The sequence below is a fragment of the Cetorhinus maximus genome, chromosome 9 (assembly GCF_964194155.1).
Source record: "Cetorhinus maximus chromosome 9, sCetMax3.hap1.1, whole genome shotgun sequence".
In the NCBI taxonomy this organism is placed as follows: Eukaryota; Metazoa; Chordata; class Chondrichthyes; order Lamniformes; family Cetorhinidae; genus Cetorhinus; species Cetorhinus maximus.
The window spans coordinates 23,032,946-23,057,527 of record NC_135887.1 but is presented as its reverse complement, the minus strand read 5'-3'; the positions used below and the strand labels follow the sequence as shown (position 1 = coordinate 23,057,527).

Genomic DNA, 24,582 nt, shown 5'->3' with positions numbered 1-24,582 from the left:
TATTGTGTACAATATTGGTCTCCTTATTTTAAGGAAGGATATAAATGCATTGGAAGCAGTTCAGGGAAGGTTTACTGGACTAATACTGGAATGGGCGGGTTGTCTGAGGAAAGGTTGGAAAGCTAGGCTTGTATCCGTTGGAGTTTAGAAGAGTAAGGGGTGACTTTATTGAAACCTATGAGATCCTGCGGGGTCTTGGCGGGGTGGATGTGGAAAGGATGTTTCCTCTTGTGGGAGAATCGAGAACTAGGGGGGTCACTGTTTAAAAATAAGGGGTCGCTCATTTAAGACAACGGTGAGGAGAATTTTTTTCTCTCATACGGTCGTGAGTCTTTGGGTCTCCCTTTCTCAAAAGTTGGTGGTAGCAGAGTCTTTGAATATTTTTAAGGCAGAGAGGTGGATAGATTCTTGATTAACAAGGGGGCGAAGGTTATCAGGAGTCGGCGGTAATGTGGAGTTGAGGTTACAATCAGATCAGCCATGATCTTGTTGAATGGTGGAGCAGACTCAAGGGGCTGAGTGGCCTACTCCTCCTAATTTATATGTTCGTATGTAAAGGGGGGAGGTAGCGGCATAGTGGCAATGTCACTGGACTGGTAATCCAGAGGCGCAGACTAATGCTCTGGGGACATGGGTTCAAATCCCGCCACAGTAACTGGTGGAATTATTAATTAATAAAATCTGGAATTGAAAGCTAGTAATGGTGCCCATGAAACTATCATTGATTGTTGTAAAAACCCATCTGATTTACTAATGTCCTTTAGAGAAGGAAATTTGCCATCCTTACCTGGTCTGGCCTACATGTGACTCCAGACCCACAGCAATGCGGTTGACTCTTAACTACCCTCTGAAATGGCCTAGGGAGAAACTCAGTTCAAGGGCAATTAGGGATGGGTAACAAATGCTGGCCTTGCCAGTGACACCCATATCCCATGAAAGAATTAAAAAAAACACGAGGGAGAAAGGAATAGAGCAGAATCGGTTTTAAGCAGGTGTCTGTATGTTCTGTAGCAAATGGAACTTGTATTGAGAGTAAAGTCCCCTGATAAAGGCAGGGTTATTTCTCCAGCACAATGCAGATTGGTGGATGGTTACTTAATACAAAGTAAAATCATCCCAGCCTTGTGACGTAGGGTGGAGGAGAGAAATGACTCAATCATCATCCCATTCAGGGCTTGTGCGCAAAAAATTATTTCGATTTTTAAAAAATTCTTCCTTTCCCTGTTCTGACAGGAGGAGCCAGGACCGACAGGCGCCAGACTCCTGGTCACCCGTGCCCTGGGCCGGTGGCGGCAACGGATGCTGCGTGCCGACAACACCAGCGCTGTGGTGATCTGCATCGACCCACCCTCACGAGCCTGTGAGCGGCTCTGTGCTGAGGAGCTGTGGCTGAAACTGACCAACGGTTCGATCCACCAGATGGAGGAGTCCTGTCTCACCCTGCCATCTCCTTGCGCCACGCCATCGCTCAAGGTATGGGGGGGGGGGGGGTGGGAGAGTGGGGTGTCACGCGGAATTTGGGATTTTCCTTGTGTCCCGTGGGCAGTTAAATGGTTTAAAGTGCCAAGTTGCTGTGTTGGATCCAATCTTGGTGAGACCAAGCCTGGAGTGGTCCAGTTGTGTCTGGAGCCCTCTGTGGCTTTGGCATCCACACCCCCCACAACTTTATTGCTGTAACTTGCTCTAGCCTACAACCCTCCAACTCACTCAGGTGGGATCTCAGACAAGGGATGATGGGGTGGAGCTCGGCAGCCATGCCCACATGGTTGAACAGCCCAGTACTGTCTTAACTCTCACCTAGCTGATGTGGTTACTTGAGGTTTGGCAGCAAGGGGGCAAAAGAGGGGACCCGCAATCTCTCTTACAAACAGGCCTGGCTGAGGACCTTTAATGGCTTCAGGAGGGGCGGGTAGGATCCCAACAATGTTGCAGCAAAGCTGCACCTGAGCTGCTTTCGCACCTGAACTTGGTAGCATTGCAGTTAAGGGAGCAGTGAAAGCTGGTGCAAGCGAGGAACTGCTTTACCTGTTGCATTGACCTATTGAGCACTGAAGCTGAATAAGAATATCTGTGTTTAACATCTTGCAGCAAATCCCATTCATCAAATTTGAATGTCTGTGGCTCAGGTTTTGGCACTCTCGCCTTGGAGTCAGAAGTGGGTTTGTGTCTCCACTCTGGAGACTTGAGCTCCATAATCAGGCTGATACCTCAGTGCTGAGGGATCGCTGCGCCATCGGCGGGGCAGGACCCAGGGGGCGCTGCGCCGTTGGCAGGGCAGGACCAAGGGGGCGCTGCGCCGCCGGTGATGCCATGTGAGATGTTGAACCAAGGCCCAAACTGCCCCCTCAGGTGAATGCAAAAGATTCCATGGCCACTATTCAAAGTGGAGCAGGGGAATTCTCTGATATCCTGGCCAGTATTTATCCCTCTATCAACATTACAAAAACAGATTATCTGGTCATTATCACATTGCTGTTTGTTGGATCTTGCTATGCACAAATTGGCTGCCACGTTTCCTAGTGACAATAGTGACTGCACTTCAGAAACACTTCATTGGCTGCAATGTGCTTTAAACATCCTGGGATGTTAGAGCAATGCAAATCTTTTCTTTGATTAATTTTGCCATCTCCTTCCTTCCATGTTTTCTCTCTCCTGCAGGCTTCTGATGACTTATCTCCACACTGGTTTTGCTCCGGTTTCGTTCCTGTGCTGACGAGGAGAGATGCACGGTGCGGGAGGAGCTCGTCACCTCCCACCGTTGTCACTGCATCGATGAAGCCAGGGGGCACGGCTGCCGAGAACCGGGTGGGGGAGGGGCGGAGGGCAGCCTGGGCCAACACAAGCTTCAAGAGGACACTGGAGGAGCTGAATGGGGCAACGCTGGTCTCAGCCTCCAAGAGACTAAAGCCCCGCCATGGGCGCAACAGCGGGGGAGGGGCGACGGGGTCATCAAAGTCAATGGCAGGGAGCCCAGCGCTTGCCTCCAGGCGCAGGAACCCTGAGAAACCAGCGATGCGCAGGAGCTTGAGGGGCCAGCGGAGACTGAGGAACCCACTGTTGCAGCAGCATAGAAAGACTATCTGTGTGTGCTGATGTGGAGCGCATCAGGGCCCCTGTTCCTTGTGGGTGGAGAGGGGTGCGAGGTGGAGGTCTTAAGGGCCCTTGATGCCTATTAACTAATTATTTTAAAATCTGTAAAGAGAAACAAAAAAAGACCCCATCAACCCTTGATTCTGTTGCTGTCTGTACATTTTTATTTTGTAAAATAGCAATATTTCTGCAGCGTTTTAGCAGTTTTACTTGATATTTTATTCCCCTGCACCGTACACAGACCTGCAGGAATGCGGTGTGCTCTTTTAACTCGCACCATCCCTTACCCCCTCCTCTTGCTCTCTGTCTGAGATCTCTTGGGAAGATTTAAGAAACATAATAATGTTTTGGATAATCGAGTGACGAGGTTATTTCTCCCCATCCCCTCACATTTTGTGCTTGACCAGGTGTTGCCTCCCCAGCCCATTATCCTGTGGCTGACGTTTGGGATTCCGGCACAAACTGGAGATGGTTTTTGTTTTGTGACCACACCGGCCGATCCCAGGGAAAGGTTCGATCGCCGGCTTCAAATTTCTGAACGGTTTGGCGTAGCAGGTCGGAATCTGCCAATCACCAAAGCCAGCTGGACCTGGCGCCTGTGTACAATGTGTGCAAAATTGCTGTGGTTTCCATATGACACCAGGCACCTTTGTGCGATGCGGTTAATCGGTGGTTCTGGACTAGTGGTTTAGGGTAACTGTTCAGCTAAGGGTGGGGGGGGGGGGGGGGGGGGGGGGTGGTGTGGATTCCCCTTCATTTGTGTCATTACTGTGGATTGCCACACTCCAGTGTTTCATTGCGATGTTCCAGGCCCTGCTCGTCTGATCCTGCCAATTGGAGGTGTGGTGACTTGGCGCTGTGTAACTTGCACATTTGGAGATTGGGATTGAGAAGAAAGGCAAGCAGATTGACTCATTTGCTGGTGTTTGAATTCATGTCCCTGTCCTTGCTGGCTCCTCTGTGGTTTGGTTCCACCAATTGCTCCATTACTTCCCCAACGTGTGTCATGTTACTTGGGCTTCAGCAGAGAGATCTGGTCTCATGGCACTGGATTCAGATGTTGAGCTTAAATCGAAAGGGCAGGGGAGAGGATGGCTGGGGTGTGATTAACAGTGAGACCAGGAGCCCCCAGTGAGGTGGATTTCTTGGTGCCTATGAGTACTGCATCCAGCAGGTCAGCCAGTGAGCTATGGAGTAGGAGTCCAGCTCTCGTCTTCCAAGCTCTGCCATTGTGAGGCGCAAACGCTTCCTTTTAATTTTTTAAAAAGCCTGCAAGAATCTGTTTTAATCAGTCTTGTTGCCTTGTCTTGAGCCAATTCATGGAAACAAATGCACATGCTGCAAAAAATAATAGTTTTAAATTAATTCCCCGAGACACTTGGAAACATTTTCACTGTGTGCTAAAGGCAGAGTTTAAATGCCGTGTATTCCTTTAAGTGCCCAGTGCTCTTTTTTTAACTAGTTTAATGCAAGAGGGTGCTTACTGTTTTTCAACAATGAGAGTGCTCATCCTCTGTGACGTCACTGCCAGAACAATTTACATTTGTGTTTTCAGGCGCACAAGTGGGTGTTTTGTTCTTATCGTCCTTTGGACTTTGCCCAGGAAGCTGAGCGTGGTCCCTCTTGGCTTTGAGGTTACAGATGTGGCAAAAAGGCTGTACCATGCACTGCATGACACGTTACGAGAGGGCATTATGCTCTAGCTAAACTAAATGCAGTCTGGCATCCAGACTCTCTTGGTTCCAAACTGATCGCCAGCCAGTCTTGAGTATATTTTAAAAAAAAACATGGCTAGGAAGGGAAAAGCACTTAAACACATGTTGTTTGGTTTGAGCTGGAGCAAGGCAGGGGGCCTTGGGGATATGAGGTAAATGCCTGTCTGTGAACACACCTTTTGGCTGCGCTGCCTTAGAAATCTCCCCTCTCTGGAGGGGAAGGGGATCAGAGCAGTGAGCCGTCTAGATTCAGTTGTGATCCAATGAATGGCACAACAAGGCTGAAGGGGCAGAATGGTTCCTATTCCTAATCCAGAGCTTTTTAATTTTATTTTTACAGTGCTGGGGAAACAGGGTGAGAGAGGAAACGAATCTTATGTGGTGCTTCACAAACCTTGTCGCGCAACCTGTTCTCCATTGTTGTTGAGAGGGCGTGTTACCCTTAATCCCTTGCATTGATGGTGCTGCTATATTTACTTATGGGAGTTTTACTAATTTTGTATTAATATATATATATGTGTATATATATATTATATATATATATATATATTTGAAAGCTCTGTTTCCGAGTATTAGCCTAACATTACTCTACTGTTTTGCTAAATAAAATAACTGCTCTCTTATTGGAACCACTGTCATCCTTACTTTACTCCTGCAACGGGACTTCATTTCAAACCTTTGTCACTCTGCCCAAGTGTGACAGCAATGCGGCGCTTGTTTGCTTTGGGCAGGAGTGTGATTCCTTAACAGAGGAGGATTTTCTTGAACTGAAACGGGCAGCTTTACTGTGAGGTGTCGTTGGATTTTATTCCGGAGGGAGGCTGTGAGTGTTGCTGCCCTTTGACTGTTGTTGGCTGTCCTGAAAGTACACCTAGTGAAAACCCACCTATCAGAACCGTTTGACTGCTAATTGTTTTACAGAAGATGGTCTGTCAAGCCAAAATTACTTCAATCAATGTTTTCTCACAGTAGTGCAGCAAGTTCTTGTCCTTGTACAAACCCCACACAAGTTGGTAATTCCATCAGCCACAGCATCCCTATATTAGGGAGGAGATACAATCAGCTAGGATTCTGGCTCCAAACACACATGACCATATTGCATCAAAATGACAGCACAGAAACAGACCCTTCAGCTCTATGCTAGTGTTTCTGCTCCAAATGAGCCTCCACCTACTCTCATTTCACCCCATCAATGTATCATTCCACTCCTGTCTCCCGTATGTTTATTTATCTAGCTTCCCCCTTAAATGCATCTATATTATTCGTCTCAATTAGTCATTGTGTTAACAAGTTCCATATTCTCACCACTCTTTGGGGGAAAGAATTCTCCTAAATTTCCTAATGGATTTATTAATGACTATCCTATTCATGACTCCAGTTGTGGTCTCAGCTGCAAGGTTTTTATTCATTTACAGGATGTGGGTATTGCAGGCTAGGCCAGCATTTATTGCCCTTGAGAAGGTGGTAGTGAGCTGCCTTTGACTGCTGCATCTTCTGTATTTACCCTATCAAATCCTTTCATAAGCTTGAAGACCTCTAACAGGTCATGCCTCCGTCTTTTTTCCTAGAGAAAATATCCCCATGTCCAATCTTTCCTGATAGTTCTGGTTATAGTGCTGGTAAATCATCATCTGTGCATTCTCTAGTTCTTCTATGCCCTTTTTATAACACACAAACTAAAGTGTTCACAGTACTCCAATTGTGTTCTAACCAACACTCTATATAACTATCCTGCATCCAGGTTGGTACATTACGGATGGCATTTGGGTTATACTCCTAAGATGTTATCTGGCATACTCAGCTGGGAGTCAGCATCTTCAGGGGAAGAATGGAGATAACTGGTAAAGAGAAAAAGCATGTGGCAATGCAATCAGGAAAGATACATTGACCTTGGAGAGGGTACAGCGAAATCTATCAAAACAATATGGGGGCTAACAGTTATGTTGGCAGATCACTTAAACCAGGCATATATTCCATTGAATATGGAAGGTTAAATGGTTATCTAGTTGAGGCATACATGATGATTAAAGGATTTGACAGGATTTCGTATGTATGATTAAACTATTTCATCTGATGTGTTTGTGGGGGTGGGAAGTCCAGAATAAGGGGGCAGAACCTTAAAATTAGAGCAAGGCTGTTCAGGGGTGATGTCAAGAAGCACTTTTTCACACATAGTGGTGGCAATCTGGAATACAAAAAGATGTTGAGGCTGGCGGTTAATTGAACATATCAAAGGGTTATGGAACCAAGGCAGATAAATGGAATTAAGGTACAGGTCAGATTCCCCTGACTGAATTGGCAGAACAGGCTTGAGGGGCAGAATGGCCTCCACCTAGGCTCAACTTTAATGAATAATATTGGTCGAGGCCAGGAAGACCGTTACTACAGGTGATTGACGGGCAGTCTAGTGTGTTGGTGGGTGGGGCCAGAATTTGGTGATTGACAAAAAAACAGGAAATGCTGGAAATACTCAATAGGTCTGGCAGCATCTGTGGAGAAAAACTGTTAATGTTTCCAGTCAAACATGACTTCAGAACTGTAGGAGGGTAGAAATGTGATGTGTGTTGAAAGAGGGGAGGGGAAGGAAAAACAAAAGGGAAGGTCAGGGATAGGGTAGAAGGCAGGAGAGAAAAGTGATAACCAGAAATCCTGAAGACCAGAATGTCTTCAGGGTACGCATTCCTGGAAGAGAAGTGGACGTGAATTAAACACTTAAATAAAAGCAAAATAGAATGGATGCTGGAAATCTGAAATAAAAACATCTGCCAGACCAGTTGAGTATTTCAAATACTTTATTTTTAGTTTGCTTTATTTTATTGTTCAATTTATTGCCACTTCTCTTCCAGGAATGCATACCTTGAAGAAGTTCTGGTCTGAGGATTTCTGGTTGTCTCTTTTCTCTCCCACCCTCTACCCTATTCCAGATCTTCCTTTTTGTCCTTCCTTCCAGTATGTAACCCATCACGTTTCTACCCTCCTTCAGTTCTGAAGGAATCATATTCAACTTGAAACATTAACTCTATCTCTCTCCATAGATGCTGACAAACCTGATTATTCCCAGTACTTTCCTTTTATGGCTCTCCGCGCTCCCAGGTTGCTCTTTATTCCGTCGGGTTGATCTCTGTTCTGTCAGGTTGATTGCTATCCCGTCAGGTTGATCCCCATTCAGGCAGATTGATCTCCATTGTGTCAAGTTGATCTCCATTCCGGGGGCCTGATCTCTATTCTGTCAAGTTGATCTCCATTCCGGGGGTTGATCTCCATTCCGGGGGTTGATCTCCATTCCGTCAAGTTGATCTCCATTCCGGGGGTTGATCTCCATTCCGGCAGGTTGATCTCTATTCCGGCAGGTTGATCTCCATTCCGTGGGTTGATCTCTATTCCGGCAGGTTGATCTCCATTCCGGGGGTTGATCTCTATTCCGGGGGTTGATCTCCATTCCGGGGGTTGATCTCCATTCAGGGGGTCGATCTCCATTCCGGCAGGTTGATCTCCATTCCGGGTTGATCTCTATTCCGGGGGTTGATCTCCATTCCGGGTTGATCTCCATTCCGGGAGTTGATCTCTATTCCGGGGGTTGATCTCCATTCCGGGGGTTGATCTCTATTCCGGCAGGTTGATCTCCATTCCGGGGGTTGATCTCTATTCTGTCCCCGTCAGTCTATGGACTACCGGCGAGATTTGGTCCAAGACTCGCGAGAAATCATTGTAAACAAAACCGAGAGTCATCTCGCGATTAACGGTCGGTCGCGAGCTTACAAGCTATCCGCCATTAACTATAATTAATCATTCACAGCTTAAAATGATCCAATATCACACGAAATAACCAATCGCTGACAGAAAGTGACTGAAATTCAAACTTCCGACGATCAAAGCCGGCGCCGTATCACTTTAAATCTAGGCCAGATTGCGTGGGGGCGGAGAGCGGATGTCCCGCCCCCAGTCAGCGCCGATTGGCTGCAATAAGTGATTACTACCTATTGGAGGTCGGGTGATGGGTCAATCCTAGAGCTTGTTGGTGGTTGCGGATGTCAATCATTCAACACCCGGCTTGTTGTGTTCTCACCCATCCCCCCTCCCCTTAATCTTTCCTTTGCTGTTGCTCTTCAGTTGTTATCAGGACTGCAGAGTGGAGATCGACAGTGAGCAAGCGATTGGGTTTGTATCAGATTTTAACATCCATTTAGATTTTAAAAAGTGGGTTTGTCAGAGAAATCTCTAGAAAAGGGGGAAACCCGCGGCCGTGCTTTGCCCCTGTTTGTGAGGATCCCAGTGATGGTCGCCCTCAGCCAGCCTGGAGGTTCAATGTGGACAGTGAAAGCTCAGCCTGGTCATGGGCTCTTCCATCTGTTTACCTGAGGGAAGGACACTCCTATACTACAAATCATTATATCATTAAAAATGAATTATCTGGTACCTTATTGTTTCTTCTTGTTAAAGAAAGAACTTAACATTTCCACATCTCCTTGTCCAGGACATCCCAAAGTGCTTTGCAGCCAATAAAGTCATTTTATTTTGAAGTCGTCATGTGGGAAACGTGATAGCCCATTTGCACACAGCTAGCTCCCACAAACAGGAATGTGCCAATGACCAGATCATCTATTTTTAGTGTATGGCTGAGGGTTAATAAGGGACACTGGGAAGAGATCCTGCTGCTCTTTCTCAAAATAGTGGCCATGGAATCTTTCACATTCACTTAAGAAGGCAGACGGGCAATTTGTTTAACACCTCATCTGAAAGAGGGCACCTCTGACAGTCCAGCAGTCCCCCAGTACTGCAGTGGGAGTGCCAGTCTTGGATCTTGTGCTCAAGTCTCTGGAGCATGATTCGAGGCCACAGTGTTCTGACTTGGGCAAGAATACTGCCACAACTGACATGTCGAAGGGGATACTTTTATTGTCTCTGCCCTGACACACACACCCCCCTGTCCCCTGGCCCTCCATCTCGCCGTACTTGAGTCTATTTTAGGTCCCTATTTTAATAACTGGGAATGGAATTTGTGGCCTTTATTCACCTGTTAGGCAATCCTGTATTTGTCTGTAATTTATTTATTGACGCTGTTTTCTTGTGGATTATATGTGGATGATATTGTTCTTTTGCTCTTGAATTATTACCATCTGTGGTCATGGTGAGTGGATTGCCCTAGTGTTGCTAATCATGCCTGATAAATATGTGATGTGCTATGTACAGCACTGCATTGGATAATTGGTAATGTAGTACAGAATTGTAGTGGACTCATTTTATTGAGGTGTAGAAGTATGCTTGTAGAGATAGAATGCTTTCCAAGTGTAGAGAACAAAGATATCTTGTATAATGTTATAAACTGCTGACCAGTTTGATGGGGCTGAGATAAGTCAGAATTTATTTTCATCCAATTAAGCAGTTTCTGTCTGCAGACCATGCAAAATGTACTCCATTGCGAATTATAACCAAACTGCTTAGGGTAATGAGCAAGGCAACCAGCCACAGAGAAAACCACAAAAGATACATCTGGACATTTGTGGACTTAAGCAAAGGTTATTAATCCAAGCTTGTAGCTTGCACTGTTTATTTTTGACCTGCATCATTGGGCAGATGGCACACCAATGCTGTCAGTAGCATGGGAACTAGTAGGTTTCATAAAGAATTTGATTCTTTTTGGTTATTATTGTTCTTGTAGCCATATATAGACATTAAAATAGGAAGAGGTGTAGGACATTCAGCCCTTCAAGCCTGGTCCACCATTCAGTTAGATCATGGCTGATCTTTAATTCCATTTACCTGCCTTAGCTCCATATCACTGACACCCTTACCTAAAAACAAATCTATCGCTCTCAGTCTCGAAAGGTCCAGTTTTCCCAACAACAACAGTCCTTTGTAAAGAAAGAAAGACTTATTTGCATTTATATCGTGACTTTCATGAGCACTGGAGGTCCGAAAGCGCTTTACAGTCAATGTGGGAGAGAATTCCAGATTGTTACTACCTCTTGTGTAAAAAAAATTGCTTCTTGATTTCCCTCCTAAATAATCTGGTTCTAATATCAAACTTCAGGTTGTTAACTATTTCAGGTTGTCTTTGTTTAATTGTGTGCGTTGAGAGTTGACAAATTGAAATTGCTACGTTAGCTATCTAGACAGCTTTTCCTCAATAAATTCCTATATCTAAACTGGCAATAAAATTACCTACATAAATTTAATTGAAAGCAAAATACTGTGGATGCTGGAAATCTGAAAAACAACAGAAAATACTGGAAATACATGGCAAGTAAGATAGCACCTGTAGTGAGAAAAACAGTTAACATTTTCTGGTTGATGACCTTTCAACAAAACTGGGAAATGTTAGAAATTTAATATGTTTCAAGAAAGTGATCTAGCTATTTCCCAGTTACATCCATGCACCATGACCCAGTCATTCTCCTGCCCTCAAACAATGCTTCACCTGTAGAATACAGTTGGGCTTTACTCGCCATGTGCAAAACTACAGGAGATCAATTAGTAGTGCTATCATTGTGTAGGTATTTACAAAAGATGTTTATTGCCATAGTTGTATAGACTTAATATACCCACATTGCAATGTCTTTGCGCTTTGTCGTGTGTCCTGTTTACATTTTGCTTCATTTACATAGTCTGGTTATAGCTGAGAAAAGTCAGGACAAAGGAATATTTTTGAGCTCTGCACTTGTTCCATTTCATTTTGAATTGTGGACAGTTGATCATTTTATTCTAATGTTCCCCTCTGGGCAGTTTCAGTCATCTTCTGGATGCAGAGGTTTTCTGTCGTTCAGTCTCTTAACACTGCTGGCCAACCGATGCTCCCTTACACACTTCCGAAAACGGTCACTTAGTAGTACCATAGTAATTTCCTTCCTTATTATTGATTATCTTTTGCCACATCTAACTAACTCTTCTGCTTCCAGACCTCTGCGATGTTCAACAAAGTGCATGTAAACATCCTGGACTGTTCAGGCACTTTTCTGATTATTAATTAACTATCCTTTGGAAATCATCTCTGATTTGGACTCTCAAAAAAGGAGGAATGTGTTATGTTTGTAATTTCAAGCCCTAGTGACGCACATGCACTGTGCTGAAAGTCCTCTCCTTTATCATGATCAGATGAGAGTAATGGACTCTAAAACAAGAGACACATTTAAATATATATTTTTTCTTTTTCATGGGAAGAGGCGATACTGGCTAGGCCAGCATTTATTGCTCATTCCTAATTGCCCTTGAGAAGCCAATGGTGAGCCACAGTAGTTCAGGTGGTAAAAGTACACCCATGGTGCTATTAGATTGGGAGTTCAGGAATTTAACTCAGTGATGATGAAGGAACAGTGATATATTTCTAGATTGGGATGGTGTGTGACTTGGTGGGGAACTTGAAGGTAATGATGTCCCCATGTGCCTTCCACCCTTGTTCTTCTGGGTGGAAGAGGTTGCAGGTTTGGAAGGTGCTTTTGAAGAAACTTTTGTCTAGTTGCTCCAGTGCACCTTGTGGTGGAAAGGGTAAATATTTAAGGTTGTGGATGGGTTGCCAATCAAGTAGACTGTTTTTTCCTGGATGGCGTTGAGCTTGAGTGTTGTTGGAGCTATGCGCTTTATCACAATCCTGACTTGTGCATTGTAGATGGTGGACAAGCTTTGGGGAGTTAAAGGGTGAGCTGTTAACCACAGAATGGCCAACCTCTGAGCTGCTCTTGCAGCCACAGAATTTATGTGGCTGGTCTAGTTCTGGTCAATGCTGACTCCCAGCATGTTGATGGTGTGGGATTCAGCACTGGTAATGCCATTGAATGTCAAGGAGAGGTGATTAGACTGTTTTCTTGTTGATGATGGTCATTGCCTGGCACTTGTGTGCCATGATTTATACTTGCCATTTTTCAGCCCTAGCCTTAATGTTATTCAGGTCTTGTTGCATGCAGACATGAACTGCTTTAGTATCTGGTCATGACTCATTGGGGATAGTGCGCTGCAATGTCAAGCCCCGATGCTCCCTGAGCCATGACAAATGTGAAGAGTTTGATCAAACCACCTAATTGTTTAAGTTGGGTTAACAGAATATGAGCACCAGGTTTGTAAGCTTAACAAGCAAATAACTGTTTATTGAATAAATTGTCTTTAATCAGTGGCAAAAGAAAGAAATATGAACAGCGCATTTCTAACTCTATAACCTAAACTCTATCCCTTCTTAAATCCCTATGCACACACATAGAAGACACATAAGACACACAAAAACATGGATTTTAAGGGTGGGATAAAACAGTTCAAAAGTACCAATTCCGGAGTACAGATTTTGATTGATATCTTCCAAATTCCTTTCAGTTCTTTGTTGATGACACGAGGTGGTCTTCCCAGCACTTTCAGTCTTTAGTTCATTGTTGAGCACTTGCTTTTCAATGTCTCTAACGGTAATTTTCCCCTTTTCCTCTTGACAGGGGTGTTTCAGAGAGAAAGCAGGTTATAGGGATATGAGGAAAGAAAAACCAGCTAGCTATTATTGTAGAATTACTTTAATCTTACATACACAGGATAAAGAAGTTTTAGGTCTTTTCTCTTTTCAGGCTAGGAGCTTTTTCTGCTGCCGTGCTCTCACACAATCCTGGCCACCTGGTCAGGAGCCAATTAAAATGTTGTTGCAAGGCAGTTCCTCATTAGACCAGACTCATCCTCGGCACCATCCTGTCTATCATGGCACACTCTGTTCCAGGATAGCAACATTGTATATATCCCTCACACTGTTCCAGTAGACAAATCTTTCAAACTGCAGCTATTGTAATTTTAATTCAGAGTCCAACAGAAATAAAAAGATATGTTTATTATATGCCTCCATCCTTAAAAGAGATGAAACACCATTTTAAAAATGCGTTTTCGTCACAAGGTATGTGACACATGGACAACACAACACAAGATTTACTTCCATTCATCCTTCCTCCCTCCATATACAACCTTATACAATCTTCAGCATTTCTTACCCCTTTAATTTATTTCAGTATTTTACACCTGGGACAATGCATCCGCGATCACATTATCTTTGTCAGTAATGTGAACAATCTTTACATTGAATGGTTGAAGCAGTAGACTCCATCTAAACAGTCTCACATTTTGAGTTTTAAACTTTTCATTTAACGCCAGCAGATTATGGTCAGTGTAGATTAGTGTTTCTTTGAAGTTTATGTCCGACACAATAACAAAGTGTTGAAGAGACAACAACAATGCTAGAGTTTCTTTTTCTACTGTAGAGTACTTCCTCTGATATTGATTTAGTTTCTTAGAAAAGTACCCCACCGGCTTCTCTTTCCCTAAATTATCATCTTGTAATAGGACTGCACCTACCCCCATGTCACTAGCATCAATTGCCATTTTAAAAGGTTTGGTAAAGTCAGGGGCGGCCAACACTGGTTTATTTATTAAGATTGCCGTCAGCTTTTCAAAGGCTGATTGGCATTCTGCTGACCATACCACTTTTGCCTGTTTTCCTAACAAATTAATGAGAGGTACAACTGTTGTGCTGAAGTTAGGCACAAACCTGCTATAAAACCCACACATTCTCAAATATCTCATGATTTCTCATTTAGTTTTAGGAATGGGGAATTCTATTAGAGCATTCACTTTTGCTGTTCTTGGCAACACTTGCCCTTGTCCTATGATGTGACCTAGGTAAGTTACCCTTGCTTTTGCAATTTAGTTTTGGCCAGATTTATGACTAAGCCAGCCAACTGCAATTGCTTAAACAGGTCCTCTAATCACTTTACATGTTCTTCCCATGTGTTACTATATATTATGACATCATCTAAATAAACCACAGTTATGTACTTCAGCTACGACTTGATTCATAAGGCTCTGGAATATAGCTGGGGCGTTTTTAAACCCAAATGGCATGACTCGACATTGATACAATCCACTTGGTGAAACAAAGCCGGACATTTCTTTAGCCCTTGATGTCAATGGCACTTGCCAGTACCCCTTCAATAGACCAGCTTTAGAAAGAAATGAGGCAATGCCAACCCTGTCGATGCAATCTTCTAACCGAGGAATTGGGTAAGAATCTGTCCTCGTTACTACATTCACTTTCCTGTAGCCTATACAAAATCTAGTTGATCCATCCGTCTTAGGAACCAACACTATTGGTGAACTCCAGTTGCTTTGGCTAGGCTTAATCAATTGATGCTCCAGCATATATTGGATCTCTGCTTCTACCTGAGCTTGTTTCTCTGGACTCAGCCGATAAGGATGTTTGTTTTATCAGCGCTGAGTCTCCTACGTTCACTTCATGCTTAGCTAATGTAGTACATCTAGGTGTATCCCCACAAATTCCCTTATACTTCCTAAATAACCTTGTTAGATCCTCCCTTGGTCCTTCCTGTAAATATGAGAACCTACTGTCTAACTGTCCCAGTACTTTTGTATTGGCTAGTCGAATTATAGCAGGTTCACTTTGTGCACTATCTACTTCTCCTTCTACCTTGCTGTCTTTGTCATCCTCCATTACTCCTACCACCTGGCACACTTGCCCTTTCGTATCATTTTCCCTGCAATGATATTGCATGTTTATGTGACATCTGTTGCTTCTTCCTACGCTCAGGATTATCTATTAGATAAGTCACTTTTCTAACCCTCTTAACTATCTTGTGGGGGCCACCAAATTTCGCTTTCAGGGGTTCACCCTGCAAAGGCAATAATACCAATTCTTCACCTCCTGCTTGGAACGTTCTAGTTGTAGCATGTTTGTCTGCCCATTCTTTCATTTTTGCTTGTGAAATTTTTAATGCTCTCATGCTACTTTACATGCTCCTATGAGTCTTTTTAGAAACATGGACACGTAATCCAACATGGAGGATTCATCTTTCTGCTTTAGGAACTTTTCCTCAATCACTTTTCATGGGCCTCTTATTTCATGACCATAGATCAATTCAAATGGACTAAATCCAGTAGATTCATTTGGAGAATCTCTAGTAGCAAATAGTAAGAAATCTAATCCTTTGTCCCAATCCTTTGGTATTCATGGCAATTGGTCTTAATCATGGTTTTGAGAGTCTAATGATATTTCTCTAAAGCTCCCTGTGTCTGTGGATGATAGGCGGTGGAATTTTGTTGTTTGATACCTAAACTGTTGATTATACCCTGGAAAATTTTAGACATGAAGTTAGAACCTTGGTCAGATCGCATTTTAATTGATAGGCCATAACAAGTGAAAAGCTGAATTAACTTTTCCACTACCACCTTAGCTGTTTTTGTCCTTAAAGGAATAGCTTCTGGAAATTGTGTTGTCATATCCATGATTGTAAGGATATATTGATATCCTGCTTTCATTTTGGGTAATGGTCCTACACAATCTACTAATACCCGACTGAATGGTTATTCAAAAACCGGTATGGGCATTAAAGGTGTGGGTTTGATTACATGTTGAAGTTTACCTACTACCTGACATGTATGACACGCTTTACAAAATTGCATTATGTCCGTATGAAGTCTTGGCCAGGTAAAATGTCTGTTTATCGATGCTTGGGTTTTCCGTATTCCTACATGTCCTGCCATAGGAATTTCATGTGCTACTTGCAATATCTATTTACGATATCAGGGTCGTACTACTATCTGATGAACAACTGTCCATTCCTTATCTGCAGGTTTGTGAGGGTGTCTCCACTTCCAAGTCAGAACTCCGTTTTTAATGTAATAGCACTCTGGAACTCCTTCCGCCTCAGCTTCAGTGTGAGCTGGCTGTGCTAATTTGTTTAATTCTGGATCTGCTTTCTGAGCCTCAATTAATGAAGACATGCCAAACACTTTCTTTGAATTATCCTCATCCTTAAAGAAAGTTTTGGCTACTCCAACATCTAACTTCTGGCGATGGAACTTTGTTGAGCCATTGCTCTGGTCACCACACACAATGAAAAAATACCAGGAACTTGTTCTTGTAACTGTTCCGTCTCTTTAGCCTCTCTTCCACCGATCTGGACAACAAATCACACTCCAATTGCACTTTGTACAATGGAACCGGGATATATTCTCCACTTATCCCGTTTACCAAAACTTTAGCTTTCATTGAACTCTCTGGAGGGAAAACTAGGTCCTTCTTCAGCAAAAGAGTTTGAGTAGTTTCTGTCTCTCTTAATATAGTTATAGGTTTAGCTGCATCATTTGATTAAAAAGGGGTTATCTTGCCTTTAGACAAAAACCCTTTAAATCTCTCATCTACTTTATTCGCTTCACCTGCATTCACAGCGATGGTTACCTCCAGATCCTTATTTGTAGTTAAAGCTACAATGTGATCTATGGCATTTTCTTTTAGAGTTCCCTTTTCTGACTCACTCGTACGAACTCCTTGCAACTTCCAGCATTCTGAACGAATGTGTCCTACTTTATAACAATGGAAACACTTCGGCCTTTGAGTTTCACCTCCACCCTCAGTACCTTCTTTTTTGATCTGAGGAGGAAATCTTAAGTTATTCCCAGCTATTCATTCTTTACCCTGTCTACTTGTCTTCCTTTCACTCTCCCACTTTCTATCCTTCTCAAATTTATGGGGGTGATGGGAAAAAGGTTTAGTTTTATGGATCAGCTCATCATCGCCAGCCATTATTGCTGCCTGTCTAGCAGTTGCAACCCTTTGGCCTTCAATAGGGGTTCTTATTACAGAAGGTAGAGAGTTTTTAAATTCTTCCAAGAGAATGGTCTCTCTGAGAACTTCATAGGTAGTTTCAATTCCCAATGCTCGTATCCACCAGTCAAAACTACTTTGCTTAACCCTTTCAAATTCAAAGTAAGTTTGTTTCCTTAAATTTCAAAACTTTTGTCTGTATGCTTCAGGGACCAACTCATATGCACTCAAAATGGCCTTTTTCACCGCATCATAATCCCTAGAAACCGCCTCTGACAGTAAAGCATAAATTTCCTGTGCTCTACCTGTCAATTTGCTCTGCATTGGCAATGTCCAGTTCCCCTTTGCCCAGTTCATCTGTTTAGCTATCTTCTCAAATGAAATAACGAATCCTTCAGCACCCCTTTCCTCAAACTTTGGAAGAGCTTGTACAAATTCAAACATCTCCCCACTGGGTTCTGATCTGGAAAAAAGTCCTACGTCACCTACTGGTGTCTCTTTTTTAACTGCCAGCATTCTAAGCTGGAATTCTCTGTCTCTTTTTCTCTTTCCTCCTTTTCTAACTTAGCCATTTCTAATTCCCTTTCCTGTTTTCTTTCTCTCTCCTGCCTTTCTGCCTGTTCCCTTTGGCGTGTCCTTTCTCTTTCCTTTTCTGCTGCCTCTAGTTCCAATTTTTTATCTGCAACTGAATTTGAGCCCATTCCAATGAATCACCCCTTGGAGGACACGATCTCTCAGGTACTCCTTCCAGTTTTAAATGCTGTGCTATCTCTTTGATTATCTCTGCATTCCCAGCTTTACCAGGCAATCTTACTCTTAATTTACTTGCCAATTCAATTAACCTGGTTTTTGGAATCCCTTGTAAAATCGTTAAGGACATCTCTTCCACCTGCGGGAAAGCTTTAGCAGTTTCCAGTGCCATCTTATTTTTGACAGTACAAACCTGGTGTTTCCTTTTAGCTTTTATTACTTACTAAATCTACACCCAAATCGTCATTGTCTTCTGTTCCAAAATATCCTGGGACGAGACCCCAAACGTTGTCATGACTCACCGGGGATAGTGTGCTGCAATGTCAAGCCCCACTGCTCCCCGAGCCATAACAAATGTGAAAGTTTTGATCAAACTACCTAATTGTTCAATTTAGGTTAACAGAATATGAGCACCAGGTTTGTAAACTTAAGTAAATAACTGTTCATTGAACAAATTGTCTTGAACTAGTGGGAAAAGAAAGAAATATGAACTTCTAATTTCTAACTCTATAACCTAAACTCTACCCCTTCTTAAATCCCTATACACTCACATACAAGACACACAAAAACATGGATTTTAAGGGTGGGATAAAACAGTTCAATAGCACCAATTCTGGAGTACAGGATTTGATAGTTTGATTTTGATCGATGTCTTCCAAACCCCTTTCAGTTCTTTGTTGATTACACAAGGGGTCTTCCCAGCACTTTCAGTCTTTAGTTCCCTGGTTGAGCATTTTAATGTCTCTAATAGTGATTTTCCTCTTGATAGGGGTTTTTCAGAGAGAGAGCAGGTTATAGAAATATGAGGAGAAAAAAAACAACAAGCTATTATTGTAGAATTACTGGAATCTTACACACTCAGAAGAAAGAAGTTTTAGGTCTTTTCTCTTTTCAGGCTAGGAGCTTTTTCTGCTGCATTGCTCCCACACAAACCTCGTCACCTGGTCAGGAGCCAAGTAAAATGTTGCCAGGCAGTTCCTCATTAGACCGGACTCCTCTTCAGTTCCATCCTGTCTCTCATGGCACACTCTGTTCCAGGACAGCAACATTGTATATATCTCTCACACTGTTCCAGTAGACATATCTTTCAAACTGTAGCCATTGTAATTTTAATCCACAGTCCAACAGAAATAAAAATAAATGTTCTTTACAATCTGAGGAGTTGCAAATGGTACTGAACATGGTGCAGTCATCAGCAAACATCCCCGCTTCTGACCTTATGATGGAGGGAAGGCCACTGTTGAAAGATTTGAAGATGGTTGGGCTTAGGGCATTGCTCGGAGGAACTCCAGCAGTAATGACCCAGGGCTGAGATGATGGGCCTCGAACAACCACAACCATCTTTTTTGTGCTAGGCATGACTCCAACCAGTGAAGGGTTTACCTCATCATTCCCGTTGACTGAAATTTTGCCAGAGCCCCTTGATGCCACACCCGGTCACATGTTTCCTTGATGTCAAGGGCAGTCATGCTGACGTCACGCTGGAATTCAGCTCGTTTGGCCAACTGAACTGCACTAGCCATATAAATACTGTGGCTACAAGAGCAGGCTGGAGGCTAGGAATCCTGTGACGAGTAACTCACCCCCTGACTCCCCAAAGCCTGTCCACCATCTACAAGGCATAAGTCAGGACTGTGATGGAATACCCCTCCACTTGCCTGGATGAATGCAGTTCCCACAACACTCCAGAAACTTGATACCATCCATGACAAAGCAGCCCGCTTAATTGGCAACACATCCACAAACATTCACTCCCTCCACCGCCGACGCACAGTAGCAGCAGTGTATACCATCTACAAGATGCACTGCAGGAATTCACCAAGGCTGCTTAGACAGCACCTTCCAAACCCACAACCACTACCATCTAGAAGGACAAGGGCAGCAGACACATGGGAACACCACCACTTGGAAGTTCCCCTCCAAGTTACTCACCATCCTGACTGGGAAATATATCACTGTTCCTTCACTGTCACTGGGTCAAAATCCTGGAACTCCCTAAGAGCACTGTAGATGTACCTACACCACATGGACTGCAGCGGTTCAAGAAGGCAGCTCATAACCACCTTCTCAAGGGCAACTAGGGATGGGCAATAAATGCTGGTACAGTCAGCAAAGCCCACATCCCATGAATGAATAATAAAAAAAAAATGTCCACAGATCCCAGAAGGTAGCAGGACAGGCGGATAAAGTGGTAAAGGATGCATTAGGAATGCTTTCCTTATTGAATGAGGTATAGAATACAAAAGCAGGGCTGTAATGCTGGAAATGTATAAAATGCTGGTTAGGCCACAGCTGGAATTTTGTGTACAGTTCAGGTCACCACATTGCAGGAAGGACATAATTGCTCTGGAGAGAGTACAGAGGGGATTTACAGGAATGTTGCCCGGGCTGGAAAATTGCACCTCTGAGAAAAGATTGGATAGCCTAGTGTTGTTTTCCTTAGAACAGGCTGAGGGGGTGACCTAATTGAGGTGTACAAAGTTATGAGGGGCCTAGATAGGGTAGACAGGAAAGACTTGTTTCCCCAGCTGAGGGGTCAATTACCAGGGGACATAGATATAAGATGATTGGTAGAAGGATTAGAGGGGGCATGAGGAAACTTTTTCACCTGGAGGGTGGCGGGCGCCTGGAATTCACTGCCTCAATTGGTGGTTAAGGCTGAAATGCCCAACTCATTTAAAAGGTACCTAGATCTGCACCTGAAGTGTTGTAACCTGCAAGGCTATCAACCAGGTGCTGGAAAGTGGGATTAAAAATGAGCGGCTAGTTTCTTTTTTCACATTTTTTTCTGGTGCAGACACAATGAGCTGAATGGCCCCTTTCTGTGCTGTAACTTTTCTGTGGTCATATTAGCATGGATAGAGGATTGGTTAGCTTACAGGAAACAGAGAGTAGGCATAAATGGATCATTTTTGGGTTGGCAGGATGTAGCAAGTGGCGTGCCACAGAGATCAGCACTGGGGCCTCAACTATTTACAATTTATATCAATAACTTGGATGAAGGGACCAAATGTATGGTTGCTAAATTTGCTGATGACACAAAGATAGATAGGAAAGTAAGTTGTGAAAAGGACGTAAGGAGTCTGCAAACGGATATAGATCGATCAAGTGAGTGGGTAAAAATTTGGCAGATGGAGTATAATGTGGGAAAATGTGAACTTGTTCACTTTGGCAGGAAGTATAGAAAACCAGTATATTATTTAAATGACGAGAGATTGCAAAAATCTAAGGTATAGACAGACGGATCTGGGTGTCCTGGTACGTTAATCATAAAAAGTTAGTTTGCAGGTACTGCAAGTGATTAGGAAAGCAAATGGACTGTTGGCATTTATTGCAAGTGCAGTGACTATAAAGTAAGGATTTTTGCTACAGCTGTACAAGGTGTTGGTGAGACCATATCTGTATAGTTTTGGTTTCCTTATTTAAGGAAGGATATAAATGCGTTAGAAGCAGTTCAGAGAAGGTTCACTCGACTAATACCTGAGATTGCGGGGGGGTGTTATCTTATGAAGAAAGTTTAAACAGCCTGGTCCCAAATCTGTTGGAGTTTAGAAGAATGGATCTTATTGAAACACGTAAGATTCTGAGGGGACTTGACAGGGTGGATACTGAGAGGCTGTTTCCCCTTCTGAGAGAGGCTAGATCCAGGGGACACAGTTTAAAAATAAGGCTCTCTCATTTAAGGCGGAGATGAGAAATGTTTTCTGAGGGTCCTAAGTCTTGAAATTGTCTTCCCCAGAGAACAGTGGAGGCAGGGTCATTGAATATTTTTAAGGCAGAGACAGATGGATTCTTGATTAACAAGAGAATCAAAGGTTATTGCAGGTAGGCAGGAATGTGGAGTTGAGGCCACAATCAGATCAGCCATGAACTTATTGAATGGCAGAGCAGGCCTGAGGAACCTTAAGGCCTACTCATGCTCCTGGTTTGTACGTTTGTATGTTCATATGGTGAAAGATCATTTATTTAATCCAGTTCACCACAAAGTCCCCTTTAAAGTGAAGCTTAAATTGTGGAGGATTTGGAATTAAAGGTCATGCAGGGTTTTTGATGACCTCAGGATATCTGCAAGGAGAGCATCAAGCTCATGTCTTCCTTTGTGATGACTGAAGAAAGAAATCACTCAGAATGTTTACTGTCTTGGGCTTATTCTCTTTTTCCACATATTAGGCTGACATTCTTTGTGCAGTACCAAGAAAGTGCTGCGCTGTCTGATGTGCTGACTTTCAGGTGAGAAGTTAAATCAAGGCCCTGTCTACACTCAGGTGGATGCAAAAGATCCTAATGCACTATTTGAAGAGAAGCATGGCAATTCTTCCTGGTGTCCTGATCAATATTTATCCCTCAACCAACATCACCAAAAAGGATTATCTAGTCATTATCATAATGCTTTGACACCCTGTTGTGCCCAAATTGGCTGCTGCATTTCTTAGATTAAAACTGTGACCACACTTCAAAAGTACTTCATTGGTTATTAAGCGCTTTGGGTCATCCTGTGGTTGTGAAAGGTGATATATAAATGCAAGATTTTCTTATTTTGCTTAGCAGCTATTTTCATTTGGTCTCTGGCTACCCTCTTATGTTGAAATACTGACAGTGATTCTAGCTATTATTATAGGCTGACCACTCCACTGTTCCAATGAAGCCGTGTAAGCTTGAGGAACAACATCTCATTTTCAGTTAGGCACTTTACAGCCTTCTGGGCTCAACATTGAGTTCAGCAATTTCAGACCATAATCTTGGTGCTGTTGTGTTGTTGTGGTTGTCTAAGGAAGAGGTTCAGAGGCATAGAGTCTGAATGGTAACAATTGTAGAACTTAACTATGTACAGATATACAAGACAGTAGGCTTCGTCAGTCCAAGCCATTCAGACTACTACCAGCTGACTACTAGTCATGTGACTCCCTTTACATCATCATGTGGGCGGTACTGTTTCCCAATCCCACATTAACCCCTTCTGTCCTGAAAACCCAAATAGTACAACCCCTCCCCAAGTCTTTATCCAAATATATTTACATTTATATTGACAAGCTACCCCTTCTCCCCCCAAGTCTCTGTCTTCACAAGTTTAAAGGGTTTGGAGTTTTCATGACTCCCTGATCGTGTTCTTTTGAAGCTTGGTGGATTGGTAGTCTCAACTTGGATCTCTTTGTTCTGACTTGGCTGTTCTTCAGTAGAAGCTGCAGTATTTGATGTTTTATATGTTTGAGGTTCTACACCTGGTTTGCCCAAATGTATGATAGAAGGTTCTCCTTGAGGAATGCAGCTAAGACTTCTGTTCCTTCTTATTGTGCCTTCTGGGATATGTATCAAGTAAGACTGTTGGTGATCTTCATCCCTTAGAACAGTGATTTCTCTGCAGAGGTCTCTGATCTAAACCTTGTCTCTGTCATTTAGCTTGGTCAGGTTTCTGGTACGGTACCGTTTATTGTGAGTGGAAGCTTGTTGCTTTCTGTAGGACTATTCTCAGCCTTGAACCTTCTGATAGTGCTGGACTGCTAACCCTGGGATTAACTTCACAGGCAGCATGGGAACCTCAGTACAACGTTTTCTGCCCTTTAGCAGCTCTGATGGTGCCAATCCACATTGCAGTGGAGTGAACTGACATTTCAAGAATGCCATTGGAAAGTCGTCATTTTTCTTCAAGATAGTGAGGATGCCCCTTTCCACCTCCCCAATTAGATTCTGAGTACCTCAGGGAGCTGGTGAGCTGCAGAAATCCGTAGCTCTCGGCAAAATGAATGAAGTAGTCATTAGCGAATTGCGGGCTATTGTCGGACACTACCTGATCCGGAATGCCACTTAAAGCAAAGATGTCTTTCAATGACCTAATGACCAATTCTGTGGTCGTTGTGTGTAAATGCCTCACCTTGATCCACTGACAATGATGAGGATGGACTTACTGTTGTGCATAAATATATCCATTCCCAAACATTCCCACGGTATGGTAGGGAACTCTGTGGGGATAAGGAGCTCCCTCTGGACTGCTTTGTGCAGCGCACACACCTGGCAGTTTAAAATCATCTCTTTGAATCCTCTTGATATTCCCGGCCACCATACTGCAGACTGGGGCTCTTGCTCTGCACTTTGTGATGCCCAAGTGGCCTTGGTGAATTAATTGCAGAACCTCTGGTCGAAGTGAGACGGGAATGACCAACACTCGCCATATACCAGCAGATCATCAATTATGGTGAAGTGGTTCTGTTGTTCAAGGTATATTTTCATGATAATGCCACCGGGACACTGCAGTGGCCATCCTCGAATGCAGTGTTGATGGATGTGGATGCACTCTTCGTCTTGCATCTGACTTGGTGTATCTGTTGCAGGTTCTTTGAGCTCGCTGGCAGTTGTGTTGTCACAAACTGGGAATAGGACTCGACCTCGTTGACCAGATTAACATCATGTGTCGTGGGATGGTTGACTGTGGCCCTGGACAGTGTGTCCGCAATAATT

At 43.3% G+C, this 24,582-nt stretch overlaps 2 protein-coding genes across 7 annotated transcripts in view; both read left to right on the top strand.

Moving 5' to 3' along the window:
- ppm1da (protein phosphatase, Mg2+/Mn2+ dependent, 1Da) overlaps nt 1–5,434 on the top strand; it is a 31,403-nt gene extending 25,969 nt beyond the window's left edge. Inside the window, exons 5-6 of the mRNA XM_078548236.1 lie at nt 1,234–1,473; nt 2,659–5,434. Of these exons, the coding sequence (XP_078404362.1) occupies nt 1,234–1,473; nt 2,659–3,093 (675 nt within the window). The 3' untranslated portion in view covers nt 3,094–5,434. The remainder of the gene's footprint in view (nt 1–1,233; nt 1,474–2,658) is intronic.
- Nucleotides 5,435–8,895: 3,461 nt separating this feature from the next.
- bcas3 (BCAS3 microtubule associated cell migration factor) overlaps nt 8,896–24,582 on the top strand; it is a 1,018,944-nt gene continuing 1,003,257 nt past the window's right edge. For 2 of the 6 annotated variants that reach the window (XM_078548264.1, XM_078548262.1), the window contains exon 1: nt 13,415–14,819. The gene's annotated coding sequence lies outside the window, so the exon portion shown is untranslated. Of the gene's footprint in view, nt 8,966–13,414; nt 14,820–24,582 lie in introns of those variants that run through there. The other 4 variants (XM_078548265.1, XM_078548260.1, XM_078548263.1 and 1 more) reach the window with 4 other exon arrangements.